At 37.9% G+C, this 20,167-nt stretch overlaps 2 protein-coding genes and 1 non-coding gene across 3 annotated transcripts in view; 2 read left to right on the top strand and 1 right to left on the bottom strand.

Moving 5' to 3' along the window:
• Window positions 1-249: 249 nt before the first annotated feature.
• On the bottom strand, window positions 250-2,224 carry sturkopf (lipid droplet associated hydrolase sturkopf). The gene is made up of 3 exons (XM_029317945.2): window positions 1,659-2,224; window positions 1,356-1,547; window positions 250-1,250 (listed from the first exon to the last, which is right to left on the bottom strand). The coding sequence occupies exons 1-3, from the start codon at window positions 1,965-1,967 to the stop codon at window positions 819-821; spliced, it is 933 nt and encodes a 310-aa protein (XP_029173778.2). The 5' UTR covers window positions 1,968-2,224; the 3' UTR covers window positions 250-818.
• A 16-nt stretch (window positions 2,225-2,240) lies between these two features.
• TRNAF-GAA (transfer RNA phenylalanine (anticodon GAA)) lies at window positions 2,241-2,313 on the top strand. Its single transcript has one exon. It is a non-coding gene; the product is annotated as a tRNA-Phe (tRNA).
• Window positions 2,314-3,386: 1,073 nt separating this feature from the next.
• Window positions 3,387-20,167, top strand: part of wge (BAH domain and coiled-coil containing protein winged eye) — a 62,382-nt gene continuing 45,601 nt past the window's right edge. Inside the window, exon 1 of the mRNA XM_029315520.2 lies at window positions 3,387-3,730. Coding sequence (XP_029171353.2) covers window positions 3,652-3,730 — 79 coding nt within the window. The 5' untranslated portion in view covers window positions 3,387-3,651. The remainder of the gene's footprint in view (window positions 3,731-20,167) is intronic.

Below are 20,167 nucleotides of genomic sequence, written 5' to 3'. Positions count from 1 at the left end.
CGAGAGAAGGAAACACTGCGCTTATTTTCTTTCTTTTTTTTATAATAAGTTATTAAGTTGGCCCTTAGGGCCGATTTTTCCAACTTCTCGGTAAGTTTTATCTGATAGGTAGCATATTTTCGTCTCTTTTCAGATAAGTTCTAAAAAAAGAGACAAAGATAAGCTACTTGTCGGGTAAAACTTATCAAGAGTTGGAATATTTCGTTAGAAGTATTTAATGCGAAATTTTAATGTCGCGAATTAATAAAATTAAAATTTAATTACATTGATAAGAACGTTAGATAAAAAGTAATAAAATTGTTTCATACACATATTATATACACGCCACACACAAATCTATAAATAAATCATGACGAAATAGACTTATGATAACTATGATTGTCCTAGATGCATTCTTCTTCCCACGTTATATTTTTAAGGTTTCAAATGGCGCCAAATTTGAAATGGAAATAAATCTGGAAATCTAATAAATGCTGATATTTTAAATTAACAATATATCAATATAATATTTAATATCAACATTGTATACAAGATGTCTCCTATTTTATACAATGTAAATTGAGCATTTTATATTGCGTGTTTAAACTTTTTTTATATATAAATTATAAAAAATTCTTGATGTATCCCTTGTGTTAAAAAATAACAATTCCCATTTATAATATAAATAATAAAATAATAACAATAAAAATACAATAAATATATAACATAAAAAAATTATAAAACAATAATATACACCCATATCCAAAAATATCACAAAAATATTTGCGAAATAAGTGCGACTATTAAATGTCACTATTAAATGCAATTGAAATATGAGATTAATCAATGTCCTCATTGATGAGATCGCCAACAATGTGTCCCATATCCACATCATCCTTTAGTACAAATGAATGTTGGAAACCACGTTGACATAATTGAGCATTTAGATTAGGATGTTTGGATATCATATTTTTATAGTATTCCACAGGTGTCCAACCGTCACTGGCGCCATAATAAAACCAAAGCTTATCAGCATATTTTGATATAGTCTCATGGTCAGCTTCTTTGACGTACTTCATTTCTTCATTTGCAAGAGCGAATATTTTATGCAAGACCTTTGGATTCAACATTTCCTGAACCGCTTTGACACATCTGGCTGGAATACCATAAAATATACCAAAAATACGTATCATTAATGATTGCAAAGAGAGTGGAAACATTGCTGTGAAAATCCAAGATAAGAAAACCAACACTGGTGCAACACGTGATACCTAAAAAGAAAGAAAATACTTGTAATCATACAGTCATACATTTTAGAAAAATATATCAAAACAATGATACGTGAATGAAAATAAAATATATATCAAAAAACTCACACAGGTACAAAAGAACATTCCATTACGGCTCTTTGCCATATATTCTACTGTAGGAAACAACAGATAACATTTTCTTATCCTCCCATTAATGTCATGGTTCTTTAGTAAATTGAGTGTAAACCAGGCACCTATGGAATGGCCAACAAGATATAACTGCGCATCCTCTGGAACGTACTTCTTTATGAATTCCACCTACAAAAGAAGATATAATATTATAAATCACATAGCATAATATTGTATGAGATAATAAATATCAGTAAATTAATTAGGAAGCAGCCAAAGAGAGAGATGTCTAAAATGTACCTTGTGTTGAATCTGCGCTGTCAAACCATAGCATTCTGCCCACTTGTCATTGCCGGGCATAGCGATTTCCAAGTTCTCCGGTGGTTGGACATGTCCAGCGTGTCCGATGACCCAGACAGGTGTGTCCGGGTTTATTCTCGAGTTGAGCGTCTTGATGAAGGTCTCATAGAATCGCGGAACACCTGGATTCCCAGGAATAACGAGCACCACCTTCTTGCTGGAATGAGATAGCGGTTCCTCCTCTATCCAACGCCCCTCCGTTATCACTTCGGTTTGCACTTGTTTGCAATTTATCATCGATCGTGGCATTTTTTTGTTGTTCGTTTAATAACAATACTAAACGTTGCAAATACTCCAGAAATTGCGAAATGATAGCTACTTGCCACGTCCGATGTTTCCAACACAATACTGATTGAGATTGTGCATGTGGCAGAAGGCTGATTGAACAATGAAATTGACAAATGTCTATCAACATACACACACACACACACAAACAAAATTACAATATAACGGTACACAATTCCAGTGATATACCGAGTCGCGATTACCAAAGAGTGGCAGAGAAAAGATGTATACTTGTAAGCCGAAATAGCTCAGTTGGGAGAGCGTTAGACTGAAGATCTAAATGTCCCCGGTTCAATCCCGGGTTTCGGCAAGTTGATTTTTTTTTTGTAATTTTCTGCGATTAGGTATCAGCTAATATAGATCATAAAACCGACGTAATTTTATCGATTTATTTTTTAGTGTTATATCAACAATATTACTGTACCTATATATTGTATATCGCATTCTATCTATATTATACTGAGTGAACATAGCACGAAGTTTTACACATCATTTGCTATACGTACAGCCATCTCTATCGAAATCATGTGTTTTATTGTTAAATAGCTTTAATATTATTAAGTGTATCCATTCTTGAATTCATTTGGTATTTGATGATAACCGGATTTTCTTCTTATATGATATAGTTTAATATTTTTCGAGAAGAAAACATACATGCGTAAGTGTTCTTATATTGATAATTTAGACTGTCGAACAAAAAGCACAAGATTTAATCGCATTAAAAATTTCAATTTTTAAGTCAACTCAATTAAAACAAAAAGTTCCATTAATTTATAGTATAACAAGACGTGATGATGAATATTCCGAATTGTGTGTGTAAATCGAGATAGATTGAGATAAATCGAGATACCTCAATTCAACACAAAAGATCGAATTATTCAAACTGCCTGAAAAATATCAAAATATTCAGATTCGGAGCATTGAGGAATTTTTTTGACACATGAAGTTGTTTGAAGTGCAACGATCCGCGACAACTTCGCGTCAAATCGAGAGCTGCCTAAAGTCTTCCCTCTTCTCAACTACATGTACTATATGCTTAAAAACAATTTTCGACACATTATATACACTATTATGCTCAAAGTGCATAAAGTGCAAAATATAAGACGTTCCGCAGAAGAGCCAAAAACTATTCATCTTGGGAAACTCGTGAGAGAGTCGCGTTCTCATCCGGGAAGTCGTGACCGGCGGCTTCATCAGCCGATTACGAAAAACGCAAATGAGACGAAATCGCGAAACGAGAAAGAGAGAAGAAAGAATCGGCGCGGCCGGCCTCTCGCGGCTTTCCGCGAGAGAGTCCGAAGAAAGAGAGAGGGAGAGAGAGAGAGAGCATGGCGGCAGTAATTCGAACGCGCGTCATAGAGTCCCGCTGGTGGCGGGCGCACGCGTCATGGCGTTTGATCGCGCGCCCGCGAGGCGGAGCCGACGAGGACGAGGTGCACCGGCAAAAAGCGCGCCCTCGTCATCGGGGCGGGGCGCGCGCGGCCGAAACGCGGCGGTTCGCACCGGCACGACACCGCCTTTCGCTTCACTTGGGAAGGCGCCATGCTGACGCGCACGCGAGATCCGTAATCGGGACCGCCGATCGTCGTCCTTGCGAGAGTCTTCGGGAGCCGGGCTGCGTGGAGATCTGGGGACCGAGACGACGAGGATGATGCCTGATGACAGTTCGGCTGGACGAGGAGGAACGACGGAGGAAACGAGTCCTGGGATTCCGGAGCTGCGTCAAGGTTAGATACATCGCGTTTTTTCCTTCGTCTCGCGATGATTATCGCGCTTGTTTCTTGTCTTTCTTTCTTGCGTTCTTTCATGCTCGAGGAAAGCGCGATTCGCATTTGAAAATACGCTTTCTGTATAATATTTTATTACTGTATTTGTGTTTATTATATCGCTTCGTGATATAGTAAACACAAAGTTGTAGAGAGAATATTTAATCGGGATTGTGGAAATATAATGAGTTAGGAATGCCCAATGCGAAGAAGGAGAAATATTTGTTCTCCATGTGTGTATTGTGTGTGTGTATATTAAGTTTCTGACGAAATTTATTTTTTTAAAATTTCTCGTTTAAATAATATATATATTTTAAGAATCTCAAAAAATCTCGGTAATTTCATTATTTATATCATTTTATTATATATTATATTCATTTATTATTAATAGAATATAGACACACATGCACAGACACGTATATATCTTGGTTTATTTATTACATCTGGATTCAAGATATTATTTTAGATATAAAAGCGACTCTTGCATCGCTGCATGATAAATTGTCAAAATGTAGCCTGGTAATGAAAATAGAACATAAAATTGCGTCTTATATTTATACCGATCAAGGAAATGCATTTTTCATTGTACAACTATAAATAGCTTCGAGATAACGTTTATAGAATTTTAACAACTATCGAATTTTATGTCGAGGAACAAACACATCTTAAGCTACCAACGCAAAAAAAAAAAAATAATATACGATTTATTACAAAATATGAAAATAGCGTATTTAAGTTAGAATTCTTTCTCTGGCAAGTCAACTAGACATTTTTCCAAAAAAGAAAGAGAAGAAACATTCTTTTATTGAACGTCATACATATCGATATTAATAAATTTAACCAATTTGTCAATTCTAGCAAGATTGCAAAATCATAGGGGTAAAAATAATGACATTTGACATTTATTATCTGGAATCTATATTGCAACATAATCAGAGACGTCACACACAATAAGTAGCGATGACTCAAACTAAATTATAGTGCAAAATTGGTCACATTAAACTAATGTTAAACATGTACGACACTTAAGAAAATATGCTTTTATGCTCGTTTTAAATAGTAAAAATAATAATATTTAATCGGAATTAAGAATGGAGCAACTCTATATATATCATAAATGAATCACAAGGCAATCAAAGATATATTAATTATTTGGAATGCGCGCGTCGTTATCGATATAGGGCTCTCGAAAAAGCTTTTCCTTCATTAGCATCGACCTTTTCGACGATTCATTTGAGTTCAAAACGGTCAGTCGCATAGCTCAATTATTCATTAACGATTCCCAATGTTTTCATAGAAAAGTTAATTATCTCTCAATTAGAAAGCGATCTGTCCCAAAGAGAAAATAGCCCACATATCCCGAAGACGGTCAGAGAACATCCTGAGGATATCCTCTGATTATCTTATAAATATCTTTCGAATATCGTTATGCTATTAGAGAATAATACACAAATACGAATCCGAATATCTCAATCGCTAAAATCCGTATCAAACGTATTAATACGTATTAATACGATTAATTATCGGCAATGATGCAAAACAAATTTCATCTGCGTTCATAACGTCGCGATCGTTCGCAGAAGCGGGCGCCGCAAAGAGGACGGCTCCGATCGTCGACAGGGGGCGTGAACTCCCGCGCGAAAGGCGTGGCTTCTGCCGCTAGGCGGCGCGCAGTGCGCCCCCTTCTGGCGCCACAGCGGGAACTCCCAATCTCCCGAGCCCATAGTCCGCAGTCACAATTCGGACGTTCGGCGGTGTAGGCGTCGCGCCGCTTCGAGTGTTCGTCGCGCGATCTCTCCGGAGATAGAGAGAGAGAGAGAGAAAGAGAGAGATTATCTCCGGAAGTAGCGTCTTCGGCCGCGTAATTTCCTTCGTTCTTTCCGTTCCCCGGCGCACTTATCCGCGAGAGATATTCAAGTTCCGGCGAGGTTAGACGTTCGAACCGTTGCTGCGAAACTGTTTCTACGACGAAACTTCTCTCACCCGACGATCCGGCATCCGTCGCTGGTGGGTTTCTCGTCGCGAAGTGAATCTAGTATTCGCGAGTGCCTAAAGTTTACCTTTTCGAGACTCCCGGGATTCTCCGCGGATGTATTCTCGCGCGAGAATCCGCGATAAAGCGCGCGACTTTAAGCTACGCCCGGCCGGCGCGTATTAAAGGGAGATATGCCCGAAGCGCCGACGGCGGCGTCGACTGACAGCCGCGGCGGAGCAGCTGCTTGTTGTTGAAACGTCAGCGGAGCGACGCGATAGATTTTTCTCTCTCTTCCTCTCGGGCAAGGAGATGCGAGATCGTCAGGGCGAATCCACGTAGAAGCGTCACGCGAGAGGAGAGACGCGGGTGTGTTTCGTACCGAGACGTTCCTGTTCGTTCCTGCTCCGAGATGTAGCTTGTCGTGCGCGCGGATCCCTCCGTTCGCTTCCGCGAAGGGAAGGCGCCGATCATCATCATCATCCACCGTCTTCATCATCGTGCCGTGCCGTGTCGTGTCGTGTCGTGTGCTCCTATACGTTTGTACTCCGTTGAGGTTATGGTGCTACTGCTCGGCCGCCTTCTTCCCGAGAAGTGACGTAGGATTGTTGTCTCCCGGAAAAACACAGAGACGTGATGTGTGCGGGATACTAGGTGGGAAAGGACTTCATCCTCTTCTCCCGCGTCCGAGATGACGGAACGTTGTCTGCCGGACGCGTTCGACTAGTCGTCACAGTGGAGTTCTGCTTAATCGCAGGTAACTTTTTCCGACGGAACGCGAGCGTTCTCGAGACCCGAGTCGAGATGATTACCCGAGTATAGCACACTGATGTCGATTTAAACGTCAAAATGACGTTATTTTGACGTTTCATAACGTTATTTTGACATTTAATGAACTATTATGTGACGATTATTTCGAAGAAAAATAGAAGCTCCAGATAGCAAAAATATGTCATTTTGTGATGTTATTAAACGTCAAAATGATGTCATTTTACATTATTTTGACGTTTAATCACGTCACTGATCTCGAAATGACATATTTTTGCTATTCTTTTAAATAATGCATGCATACACTGAGAAAAGAATTTATTGAATTCGAATAAATATTTATTTAAATACTTGCTAATAAATCATTTATTTGAAACTAATAATACCGATTGGATGTGAAAAATATTTATTTGTTTCAAATATGTGAATGATTTATTAGGCAGTATTGAAATAAATATTTATTAATTTCATAATTCTTTTTTTAGCGTATTATATAATTCGAATTACGAACCGCCTAGGACTTTTTTTACACGATAATTATACCGGGTGTCTCTCAGACACGCCTTGAACTTTTCTAGAAGAAACTCGCGATGATGATTGCTTTAGCGAATTCGGCGAAACGAAGCGTGGACTGAATACGACAATCGGTGTCGCGAAATGATAGTGTTTCGCCAGGATCATTAATATCGTAAATACTTATTCGGGATATAAAAGAAGAATGACGACTTAGATGTATCCAAAGTGTTGCGGAGAAAATAACGCAGTTGGGATCGTTTCCTTCGGATCTGATACGCATAATTATGCGTTTGAGCCGCGATTATCCCCATTTTCGGTTCTGCCGTACAGTTGGGAAGATTAAAAAAAGATTATGCTTCCTCTCTCTCTCTCTCTCTCTTAATGCACCAGGACATCTGCGAATGTACTTTCTCCCATCGTTAACTACGATCGATAGCGCCTAGCTAGTATATATAGATGTCACCCCGTCGTTAGTTCCTTTATCTAAAATCGCAGCCCAGAATTTCGAAAATGCGGCGGTTCATTTTTCAGGCAGCCCAGACATTTTTTTCGGATAATTCGTATTTTTGAAAACTCTGACGCGTTGCCGGCCTGAAAATAAGCTCGTGAAGTTTGATCAACGCGATCGACACTGGATCTCGTTTGCAAAGCTCTTTGTCTTTCTCTCTCTCTCTCTCTCTCTCGCTACGCGAATGTAATTTTACATCTATTGTCAGATATCGACAGCACAACCCTGTCAAAGATCCGTTCATCCGCTAACATCCCACGAAACGAGCTATCTAACAATCTATGCGAAACAAACCTTGTTTAAGCCCTGTCGGGTCGTCGTTTTGCGTTTTGCAATAATTTCTTTTTCAACGAAATTTCTGACCCGATAATTTCGAATTTTCATCGCGAAAACGGGAGGGAGAATTATTTTTCGGGTATAGATTTTCGAAAATTATATACGGAGCAATATAAGCCATATAAAAATGACATGCGTAAAAATAAGATTAAAGAGAGATAATAACATAGTTGAAAAATTTATGATAATTTTAACACAGATATTATATGTTTCAAACGGTTCACAGAAATTTTTGTGTTAACTTAACATAATATGGATGTGTTAAATGGAAACACAAATACTGTGTTAATATTTTAATACAAAACAAATGCAAAACTTCAAGTAATTTAAAATAAATTTTGTGTAAAATTAACATTGTTTTAATGTAAAAATTAACTAAAAATAATTTTAGATTTTATCACCCTCACTTGTATTATAAAATAAAAATCAACATTTATTCTGTAAATTTTAACAGATAAATCTTGTCGCTAATAAAACAGAACATATTTATTATGTATAAAATTAAAAATAAATGCACATTGTGTTATTTTTACATCTTTTTTCAGTTGTTTTAATAATTTAACATTTAAGTTCAATGAACACAACAGCAATATGTTAAATTAACACATGAATGTGTTAAATATTAAATACAAAAATTGTAACGGGGACCGGTTTTTAACAAAGAAAAAAACATGTTTCCACCGTGAATAGAAAAACAGGTAGATACAAGATGAATTGACAATGAATCCCCTAAGGACAAACGGATAACGGAACTTGTGAGTTACTACGAAAGCGATTTACCTAGAAAAAGCGTGAGATTTTCAGGGTAAGTGAAAGTTGAGAGATTTAACGCAAGACACGAGGCGTAAGTTTTCAAAGTTCGATAACAAGCCGAGCTATCGCGAAGATTCGAGAGTTCGGATTATGTAAGTGGGAAACAAGCCGATATATTTCGAACGCGATAGTATCACGTGTATAAGAGGAGGGGGCGAATTGCGACTCGAAAAGATTCGCAAAAAGTCGTTGCACGAGGTTACCGAGAACTAATTGTAAACAAACCAATTGCTAAGCAATTATTATTCATTTAGCAAGTATACATTTCATTGAAAAATTCAAATCCGACAAATATGTCACTTTTGAAGAAAAAGCTGTCAATTCTCCCTTTGTTTTTTTTTTTTTTTGATCAATCTAATCTAATGTTTATCAACAATGAGAGATGATAGTAAGAAAGTAAACACGTCAAGGAGCGAGTCATCATCGCGATATCGGTGTAATTCATCAATTCCCCGCGAAATCATTATCGAGCAATAATAATCGAAAGTTAAGCAAAATATCTGGAAGGGACGAGATGTTTACGTCCTGTATAGGAAAATAGGAGGATGAGGAGAAGAAGGAGAGAGATGGGGGACCAGCCATGATTCCGTTCGCCCGATCGAAGGCAAAAATGCTGTGCGTCGTGAAAAATTTTGCGCAGAGGGAAGATTGAAGCCGGGTAAGCGAAAACAGCAGCAGCACGTGGCTTTGTGTTCGTGTATGCGCGTATGTGTGTGTGTGAGAGAGAGAAGACACGCCGAACGAATGCCTCCTTTTATTTCGAGAAAGGCGATTCCCGCTCTAACGCAAATTTATTTAATACCAGGATTTGTTTCGTTTTTTCTCCCTCGCTTTATCAGCCGCTCCGCGGATCGCCGATATATCCATTCCATTGGCTGTGTGTTTTTCAGCGTCGTAGAATAAGGATAAAGGCCAGCGTAGGATAGAGCCAATAATGTGGGACACCGTCATTTTCGTCCATCTGGCGCTGCAATTTCACGGGACACCCGTGAAGGACCACACCGTCCTTTCCTCTCGAAAGATTGCTTCGGTAGTCCGGACAGTAGGCTATACTTTGGTCCGAAACATAATTTCATTCTCTTGTATGTGTGTGTTTTTTTTTGTTTTGCTTTGCTGAGGAATCCACTCGATGTTCGGTGTTTTGTTTCCGCTCGCACTTCGCGCCAAAACTGGTATGCTCGACTATTTTAGATGAGTACTTCTCTTTCTCTGTCTCATTTATGAGGGACCAAGCTCGATCGCGCGAATCGATAGTTTTTTTTTCACAATCGATGATAGTTCACACAAAACATATTATATATACAGTTCCGCACAAATAATCGGCAAATTTCCGCAAACTGGAATTTTTTTGAGAGGGAAAAAAGGATCATTTATAATGGAATTTTATTCATTTATATAATCTTTTGTTTACGTATTTTGCGACATAATGCGTAATTATCAATTGGTATAAATAATACTCTGTGTGTATGCATTGGAAAATTATAATCTATACTATTCTTTTTTTTTATTTTATTCACTATATATGCATAATAAATACATTCGAATCGTAATTTTGCTACACATTGTTATTTTAGATCTTTAAACCGCGTGGTCTCCTCTGATGGTTTCTCTAATAGTTTTATGTATCGTTTACATTGCGATCTTGTATTTTTAATATAAATCCAGAGACTTATACATAAAGAGAAAATATGAGAGAGGACAGCTGAAAATGTCCTATATTGTTGACATGTAAAATCGTATATATTTAAAGAATAAAAATGTATTTTATTCTCGGCATAACTTTTATTTATCATTACAACGTAAACGTATGTTTATTTTGTAACGCCTGATGCAATTATTATAAACCGGAGAGCGGAAATTACGAAAATTGCATTCGACCGATAACATCGATTCGAATTCCGGGATTTCCTTAAAAAACGCGACGAAAAAAAATTATCGGTTTTAAGTTTACTAGTAAATGCAAAAATCACGCTATTATACGCGATCGAGTCGTTTCCGGTTTGAGCACGTTTGTTGCACAATTTATTAATCGCAAATGAAGAAATTTTTCCTCGACTAGACATACACGTATGTATATCGGCCTTCGCATTTGCATGATTATACCTTTAATATCAAACCGATGAATCTCATGGCCTGGCATTAGTTTTGACGTTAGTTAAGAGCGATTGACGCGCGTCAAACGTGGTCGTGAAAAACGCCTTATAAAAACAAAAAAAAAAACAGATGCACCGCGAAATAAATATTAATAATTCGCGCCCCGGGGCCGGAGTAGATCCATGTGTTTCTCTTTTTGCCTCGGTAATGAGCAATTACATTAGTCACTCACGCATTAGCGAGTTACAACACGAACGGGATAAGGAAAGCCGAGAGTTTTTGGCCGCGCGAAGAGGAGATAAATCAACAAATCCAACAAATCACGTGTATATATATGCGAATTCGTAAGTTCGCTCTCAGTAAATTTTAATTACGACCAAAGCGTTTAATCGGCCGGATAAATTATTATCATCGATAATGCCGAGTCTGCTCGCTATTAATAGTATATTTATCCGAGTTACGTGTCGAATCTTTCGCGTAAAAAATATTGGCCGCGTAAATTAAAAAAAAAATTCAATAAATGATAAATGCGATAAAGAAGGTAATTTTATAAACGATAAATAAAAATAAAAAGAAATAGAATTTCTATAGTTATGCGGAACTCGAAAGGGAAAGCTGTGGAAATCGGAGGAAAAAAGTACTGGAGTTAATAAAAGCGGCATTTCTTATCGACACGAGAAAAGATTCATGACCATCGGGGTATTGTTACGTTTATCGCGTACACGTTATCGATCAATGTAGCCGCGATTAGACGATTGCATTATCTATCCCAAGTTCGTTCGGACAACGCTTGTTCATTTAACGGATGATAGCCGATATACATATACAAGTGTACACAAGCTTTTCTCGGATTCTTCGGCAAAAAGAACATTCGACAAGATGCAACGACGTAAACCTCGGGTTCGATACTCGCTATAGATAAGCGATATCGTTGCATTACGTTTATTTGCAGCGCGAGAGCATTACGCGAGTTTACGTTTTAATACATTCTGATCGATTTGGTCGATATACATTTTTTTTATCTAATAACGCGTAACGCATAATACGTGCGTTTATATCCAAAGCTTCGGGATCTTTTTTTTCCTATACCACATAGACACGAAGGTTACGAAGAAGTGGGAAAAACGTGGGAAACCGGTTTGTCGCATTAAGGCAACATTATGCGATGGAGGGTCTAACAAAGTTCTTAAGCTAGATATTTTTTCGCGGCAATAACTACACGATAAATAGCTTGTGTCTACTAATTGCGTCGAAGTTCATCGGATTGAAGTTATTTTACGATGAAATTTTCGAGGAAACAGAAAGGAAATATTTTCGAGGTTTTAAGCAACAAATCAATTTGCAGAAATTCAACGTAAAAGTTTTTATCTCGTGTTTATGCATTAAATGTGTATATATCAGTGAACAACGCAGTAACATTTAATCAAACGAGGTGAACAAAGCAGGATCACAATTAATTCTACACCACATTCTTGCGGTTTATATAATATCTAAAAATTGATACAGTAACAGTATACAGATTACAAAAAGAAGGATCGAATTACGTTATGCGCAATTTATAACATTCAATAGAGATAAATTCGATAAAAATTATTTGAAAAAATTAAAAGAAAAATATATGAATGAATAATTTTAGAAATCGTATCATTTTCTACAACACTCAATGTTTCATATCTTGCTCCGTTAATTATCTTTAAATTAATTGTCCCTTAATTGTGTTCATCAAAATTCATCAAATTAAGACTAAATAAATTATATATATATATAAAAGTTCTTAGCCTACACACTTATAAGTAATCACCCAAGTTTCTACAGTTCTATACATCGTATAAATCTGTAGAGAATTTATCTAAATTTTTGACGTTTACATCGCGATGCATTTTTTTCCTCTTTAAACATTCCAGCCGCGGGCCTCGCAATCGTCGCTTCAATTTTTCAAAAGCGCGGTTCACTTTTTTTTTCGACGGAAAAAGGGGATCTCAATCGTATCAATCGTTTGCTGTTTGTCTGTTCGGTGTCGAGTAAAGTGGCATTTATTTGGCTCTGACGACTATCATTTCGTGCGTCGGAGTTACGAACGCGCCGAGAGGTGCGTGCGAGCGTTGTTCCGCCTACTTTGCCGAAGGAGAAGAAGAAGAAGAAGAAGAAGAAGAAGAAGAGGTAGAAGTAGTAGTATAGTAGTAGTTTCCCCTTCTCCCTCGCGCGTTACATTATATGTTGCACACGGTATATATGCACACTTTTGCCTCGCGACGTTCCCCAAATTGCGCGCTTTCGCGGAACACGTGAGACAGAAATCGTCCACGACGCGATGCGCGTCGTCTCGTCTCGTCGTCGTCGATTAATGACGCTTCTCCTAACGAGCCGCGGGAAGAATTCCGGACCCGCATATACGTAAACTACAGGAAAAAGCAATTTTGTCTCCCCTCTTTTCCCCCGATACCCATAAGTTTTCTCGCTGGTGTAAAGGAATATAACAGGTGTTGTTTTATAACGCGCGCGCGCGCGCATACCAACTTATTTTATGTTATGTTATTAGGTATTATTAGATGGAAGAAGGACCTCTCTTATACTCTTTACTCTGTCTCTTTTTTCTCACCATAATATATATCTTATGTCTTATATAACAATGTATATCCTTGTAGACAGTATAATTTTTTTATTATGCAATAAGAATTTAGGAATTACTATAGTATTATTTTTTAAAAATTATTATTATTAAAGAGAAAATATCATTTTAGTTTACTAGATATTGTTAGATGGAAAGACATTTTCGTACATCCTTTATTGCAAATTTATTTAAAACTACTGTTTCTTCTCTCTCTTTTTCATACTATAATATATGTTTTATATAACAACATATTCTTGGTGTAAACAATATAATATTGATATACAATAGGGATTTAGAGAATACTATTATTATTTTTAAAAATTATTATTAAAGAGAGACTGTCATTCATTATTTGAAAGTTTGTATTAAAAATGGAAATTTACGCGGATAATGAATGACATTTTTTAAACATAGCACTAAAATTTTGTTGTATTTCTGTCTTTTTCCGATACGTCCGTTTCTTCTTTGTTAAATATCTATTTGAAATACGTATATTTTATTAATAGCCTGACATCGCAAACAGATATATTAGCAATATAATGGTGTTAAATTTTGTCGATGATATACTAATACTGATTACATATCGGATATATTTGTGAATATTTAATAAGATCAACATGTTTATATATATATATATATATATTATCCGGTTAAATTCAATTGAATTAAAGGACTGAAAGGGATACCATCATTGATTAAAAAAACAAATCGTGTTTCAAGCTCGAAAAACAACAAGCTTACGAGAGAATAAGTTTATATATTTCTCAAAAGATTCTTCAAAGATTGAACGCCTGATTTTTATGCCGATATAGATATATTTCGTCAAGGTAGCTCGTTGAAAAAAATGATCTAGAGAGCTCTCCGATTTCTCACAATCTTTCTCCGCGTTTCGTAGAACAATAGCGCGTATTTAAGACGATCCAAATTACGGAGCTGTGTATAAAGTTATGTTCTTACTGAAGTAACAACTTTTTTAAGAAATATGGAACATTAACAAGTAGTGAGGATATAGCTTAAAAAACTTTCAGCAACAACTAGCAATTTTTTAAGAAATATGGAACATCAAAAAGTAGTGAGGACGCAGCTTTGAAACTTTCGACAATAACTAGCAACTTTTTAAAAAAACATGGAATATTAACAACGAACAACTTTTTTAAGAAACATGGAACATCAACAAGCAGTGAGGACGCAGCTTGAAACTCTCGACAATAACTCGCAACTTTTTTTAAAAAACATGGAATATTAACAGCTAACAACTTTTTTAAGAAACATGGAACAATCAACAAGTAGTGAGGACGCAGCTTAAAAAGCTTTCAGCAACAACGAGCAACTTTTTTAAGAAACATTTAAGGAACATCAACAAGCAGTGAGGACGCAGCTTGAAACTCTCGACAATAACTCGCGACTTTTTTTAAAAAACATGGAATATTAACAGCGAACAACTTTTTTAAGAAACATGGAACATCAACAAGTAGTGAGGACGCAGCTTAAAAAGCTTTCAGCAACAACGAGCAACTTTTTTAAGAAACATGGAACATCAACAAGCAGTGAGGACGCAGTTTGAAACTCTCGACAATAACTAGCAACTTTTTTAAAAAACATGGAATATTAATAACGAACACTTTTTTTAAGAAACATGGAACATCAACAAGTAGTGAGGACGCAGCTTAAAAAGCTTTCACAGCAACAACGAGCAACTTTTTTAAAAAACATGGAACATCAACAAGTAGTGAGGACGCAGCTTAAAAAGCTTTCACAGCAACAACGAGCAACTTTTTTAAAAAACATGGAACATCAACAAGTAGTGAGGACGCAGCTTAAAAAGCTTTCACAGCAACAACGAGCAACTTTTTTAAAAAACATGGAATATTAACAACGAATACCTTTTTTAAGAAACATGGAACATCAACAAGTAGTGAGGACGCAGCTTAAAAAGCTTTCAGCAACAACGAGCAACTTTTTTAAGAAACATGGAACATCAACAAGCAGTGAGGACGCAGCTTAAAAAGCTTTCACAGCAACAACGAGCAATTTTTTTAAAAAAACATGGAACATCAACAAGTAGTGAGGACGCAGCTTGCAACTGTCGGCAATAACTAGCAATTTTTGAAAAGAAACACGGAATATTAAGAAAAGGTTGCTCGTTGTTGCTCCAGTGAGGACGCAGCTTAAGAGAGCTCGCGCGCGCGAGCGAGTGAACGTCTTTACCTCGAGTTCGAGTTCGAGCTCGAGCGAGCGAACGGACGCGCACGTGTTTAAACTCACACGCGCGAGGCATGAGGCGAGGCGGAGGTGAGGGTAGAGGAGGGAGGGATGTGAAAGAAGAAGTAGAAGCGGGGCTCTCCACTACGCTCTTACCTACGCGCATCACGTTGCGTGTAGGACCAGCGCGTCGCGAGTGCATTTCATGTACTCCTCTCATCCCTGTTGAATGACGTGACCGCTTGAGTGTCCCGAAGAAGAAAGAGAGGGAGGGAGAGAGAGAGAGAGAGAGAAACACGAGACGAGGCCTCTCCTCTCCTTTGTGCCTTGAACCGGTCGTTTTACCGTCTTAGCGCCGTATTGCGAAATTTTGTCCTATCAGCATCGCGAAAGCGTTCGCGATTCGTGTAAATGGTAAATTTTTTTTTTCCTTCTCGTGTCATCGTATATTAATTGTATATCAATTATTCTATTAGAAAAACTCTTTTGCACCCGTGAGATGGGGAGATATTATATATATATATATATATATATATACGAATTTCTTTGTCTTTGAGAATTCTTATAGAAATAAGTATCAAATTTTTCGAGGAAGCAGATTTGAAATTCGATAAATTTCTCCTCGTAAATAAACCGTGTCATTTTTATGTATTTTGGATACGAAGGAGAAACCGAAGACATTTCGCTTTTGAAGAGATTATTAATCCTCCTTTTCAATTTACTTCAATTTATCAACCTCTTTCACGATGTATTAATCAGTTCAGTCGCCGGTGTTTTTTTGTCACTCGGTTTTCAACGATTCTGAACGACGATGTCGCCGAGAAACGCATGTCAATTTTAATTACGTACATTATACAGGATGAGGAGGAGAACACTGAGAAGAGAATATGGATTACAATATACCGTCAAAGTCACATTGTGGCTTTTCCACGCGCGATTTTATCTCGAAAGTATCTCAAAGGAATTTTTCATCTCTTTTTTTCGGAGAGCTTTGCGCTTTTTAAAACCGAGTTTGGCGATTCTGAATGCACGGAAAAATTCAAACGACTGAGTTTCCTCCGATGTTTCGGTTCGAATCGCGTCTTATAGCGCATATTTATACCCTCCTTCGTTCGATCGCGAGCGATTTACAAAATTTATGGAAGCTACTCTGCCTTCGTCTCTCTCGATCTTGATTTTAGTGCCACCGGTTCAACACGCGGTCGACCGAGTTGTGTCGGGGACCATGACGTAAGTCTCGCTTCCTGTTTGCCCGGGTCGACTTGACACTGGCACGACCACTGCTCGCCTTCCGGCCTGCTCGTTTTTTTTTCTCCTTTTTTTTGCGACGTTTCTCGCGACGGTATTCGCAATAACCTACGCGAGTTCCCGGCACCTTCGAAAGAGAGTTCGATTTCCCGTCAGTTTGCGCGATATCAATTTCTCTTTAAGTCCAAAACACTGGAACAGTCTTTTCTCGCATCAGCTCGATACAACAAACTGTGAATTTATTTATTTTATTATATTTTTTTATTTTTATATTCACGAAGTGTAACGATATTTACAAGTTTGACAGATTTTATCCGTCACATCTTGAAATCTATAGATGTAAATAATTTTTTTTTCGATTTTTTTTTAAATCCTCTCAACCTTCCTGTCAACGTATAATTTTTCACCTCTTCATCAATGCACGGGTTTACCTGGGTACCACCCGCGTGTTTTCGACACATTGCACTGTGGCAAGTTTTTTTATAGCAGCTGGACATTGCAAACATTCTTCACCGTTATATTTCAGAAGGTTTTCGAATACAAAGGCGCTTTGTGTTTTTTGTTTCGAGAGAAGAAAAGTGCCGACATATTTCGAGCATTTAAAGCTTCGAGTTACCTGTTCACCATAACAGAGAAGGCTTAATCGCGATACTCCGAGAAACAAATGTCCGAAAATTCTGTGATATATCCAAAACATGCGTCCCCAGACATATTTAAGTATACACATCTACGCGATCTCTCTAGAGCAATTATTATGTTCGGCATCCGTCACGGTAAGGGGGATACAAATGGACCTCGACAGATACAGCAGGAGAGTTTTCTCCGGCGAAAATGGGGAACTCTTAATGATCCCGGCTATGCCCACTCGCTGTGGGTCGGAGCTAGGAGAACATTTGGAAAGCACACTACTCCGGGTTCTACGTTTCTTCGATCTCCATCGTTCTATCTCCTCCTCTCTTGGCCCGGGCCGACCGTCAATCATTCAAGGGACACATACACACACTATTCCGCCTCTGCTGCTGCTCCGTGCCTCATCTCTCCCCATCACTCCTTTGATCCTACCCTGTAATATTGTTCCTCTCCTCCTTTGACTTTCCCGAGATGTCAGTTAATGCCGCTGGCGGCATTCTCGTATACAGATAAAGGTGTATCCTCTCTCTCTCTTTCTTGGCCTCTTCTCGATTTCGCTCGTTTTGTCCCTCTCGCGCGACGATTAGCCATTCGCTTTGCCGGCAACGATCGTTTCTATAGCTTTTGTTTCTCCTCGTAAAATCAAAAATATCGTCCAATTATATATGCATATTCCTGGCTTCTTCTTTACGAGCACCGTCTCTCTTTCGCTTTCTTCCGGAAAGTTTCGACTCGTATATGATCTTCAAACTCGCGCTCGAGTAGAGAGATGTGGAGAGAAAGAGAAAGAAAAAAGTTGTAGAAATTGCTATACGGAACTTGAAAGTTCAGGTCAGAAAGGAAGGAAGGAAGGACAGTTTTCTTGACTAACAAACTTTTTCTCTCTGACCTTCGCGCGCGAACTCTCGAGAATCTTTGTTATAATTATAATTATTAAGGTTTCGAGAGAGAAAAGGCAACGAAACGAAAACGAGAACGAGAACACGCGGAAGAAAGTAATTTTATTCATTCGTGCATTATAATATATATACATACATACTGCGATTTATCGTCTCCCCATTATAAATAAAGAAGACGTGAAATATTTCGATACATGTCTACGTATTATCGATTTTATGAATTTCGGTCTGGGATATCGATGTCACTTAACTCTCTAATTAATGAGATTTCGGCTCTCTCTCTCTCCTCTCTTCTTCGTTTGGAGGATAAAGCTTTATAACAGAGAGACAGAATATAGGAAGAGCGAAATTTGTATCTCTCGCGATTAATTAATTTACACCGTTCACAACTAGCCTTAAGCTGCGTCCTCACTGGAACAATAAGGAGTAATTTTTTATTCATGTTTCATGTGATTTAAAAAAGTTATTGTGTATGAAACTTTCAGCAACAACTAGCAACTTTTTGTTGATGTTCTATGTTTCTTGAAAATATTGTTTATTGTTACTCCAGCGAGAACGCAGCTTATGAAACTTTCAGTAACAACTAGCAACCTTTTGTTGATGTTCCATGTTTCTTGAAAATATTGTTCGTTGTTGCTCCAGCGAGGACGCAGTTTATGAAACTTTCAGTAACTAGCAACTTTTGGTTGCTGTTCCTTAAAAATATTGTTCGTTGTTGTTCCAGCGAAGATGCAATTTATGAAATTTTCAGCAACAACTAGCAACTTTTTGTTGATGTTCCATGTTTCTTGAAAATATTGTTCGTTGTTGCTCCAGCGAGGACGCAGTTTATGAAACTTTCAGTAACTAGCAACTTTTGGTTGCTGTTCCTTAAAAATATTGTTCGTTGTTGTTCCAGCGAAGATGCAATTTATGAAATTTTCAGCAACAACTAGCAATTTTTTGTCGATGTTCTACGTTTCTTAAAAAAGTTGCTTGTTGTTGCTCCAGTGAGGCCATAGCTTTAGGGATGGTACTTTGAGGGGAAAACGGATGCAAATTGCGTTACCGTGATAATTATCGACGGTCCTTTTGAGAGTACGCGAACGCACCCTCTCTGTTGCGGATATATTCCGGCGCAACAACGAGAATCGTAGCTGCGAAAGACGACGGATGCTCGCGTATCGAGTAATGCCAGTTTCGCGCGAACAGCCAAGCCCCGGTGACAATAACTTCGCTATAGAGTTTCTAGAGATATTTCCACAGCCTTGTAGAAATGGCAGTAATTGCCATCGTACACAAGCTGCGTGCAACGAGGCAGCTTCTCCGGCACGACTATTGTACGTGTTTCTTTCGAAAATGTCCTGTAAAAGGATTCGACAACAATCGCTACAGGAAGGACACTTTTCCATTTTGCAAAAAGTAAAACTGGCAATAAAACCATCAAGATAGTTTAGAATAGGTTCAAATTAACTTGTGAATTATTCTTACCCATATCTGTGTGCATTCAGCATCGTAATGAAGCTGCTATCGATTCGTTGTCAAAACAAACATGGAATTTTTTTTTTAATCTGTGAGGGAGAAGAAAAGAGATTTCAATATGCGTACATCTATGACAAATAGGACAATAACCTACTATGCAATCTTATTTCACACACATGAGCGGAACAAAACCGCACATCCGCCGGGATTAATTTCCGATTACGCCCCTGGCTGACCTGTACTTGTGCTTTATATCCGAAACGACAAGTGCGTGCAGTTGGCTAGGTGATTGCGCTAAAAATTTACTCTATTGACAAGAAGGGGGGAGAAGGAGGAGGGG

The sequence above is a fragment of the Nylanderia fulva genome, unplaced genomic scaffold (assembly GCF_048542155.1).
Source record: "Nylanderia fulva isolate GAGA-0341 unplaced genomic scaffold, ASM4854215v1 Scaffold6, whole genome shotgun sequence".
In the NCBI taxonomy this organism is placed as follows: domain Eukaryota; kingdom Metazoa; phylum Arthropoda; class Insecta; order Hymenoptera; family Formicidae; genus Nylanderia; species Nylanderia fulva.
This window is presented reverse-complemented; position numbering and strand designations above follow the sequence as displayed.

Coding starts and splice junctions, on each gene's coding strand:
- sturkopf (XM_029317945.2), bottom strand. CDS start 1,967: ATGCCACGATCGATGATAAATTGCAAACAAGTGCAAACCGAAGTGATA. Junction 1,548..1,658: donor CAGCGCAGATTCAACACAAG/GTACATTTTAGA, acceptor CTTCTTTTGTAG/GTGGAATTCATAAAGAAGTA. Junction 1,251..1,355: donor GAATGTTCTTTTGTACCTGT/GTGAGTTTTTTG, acceptor CTTTCTTTTTAG/GTATCACGTGTTGCACCAGT.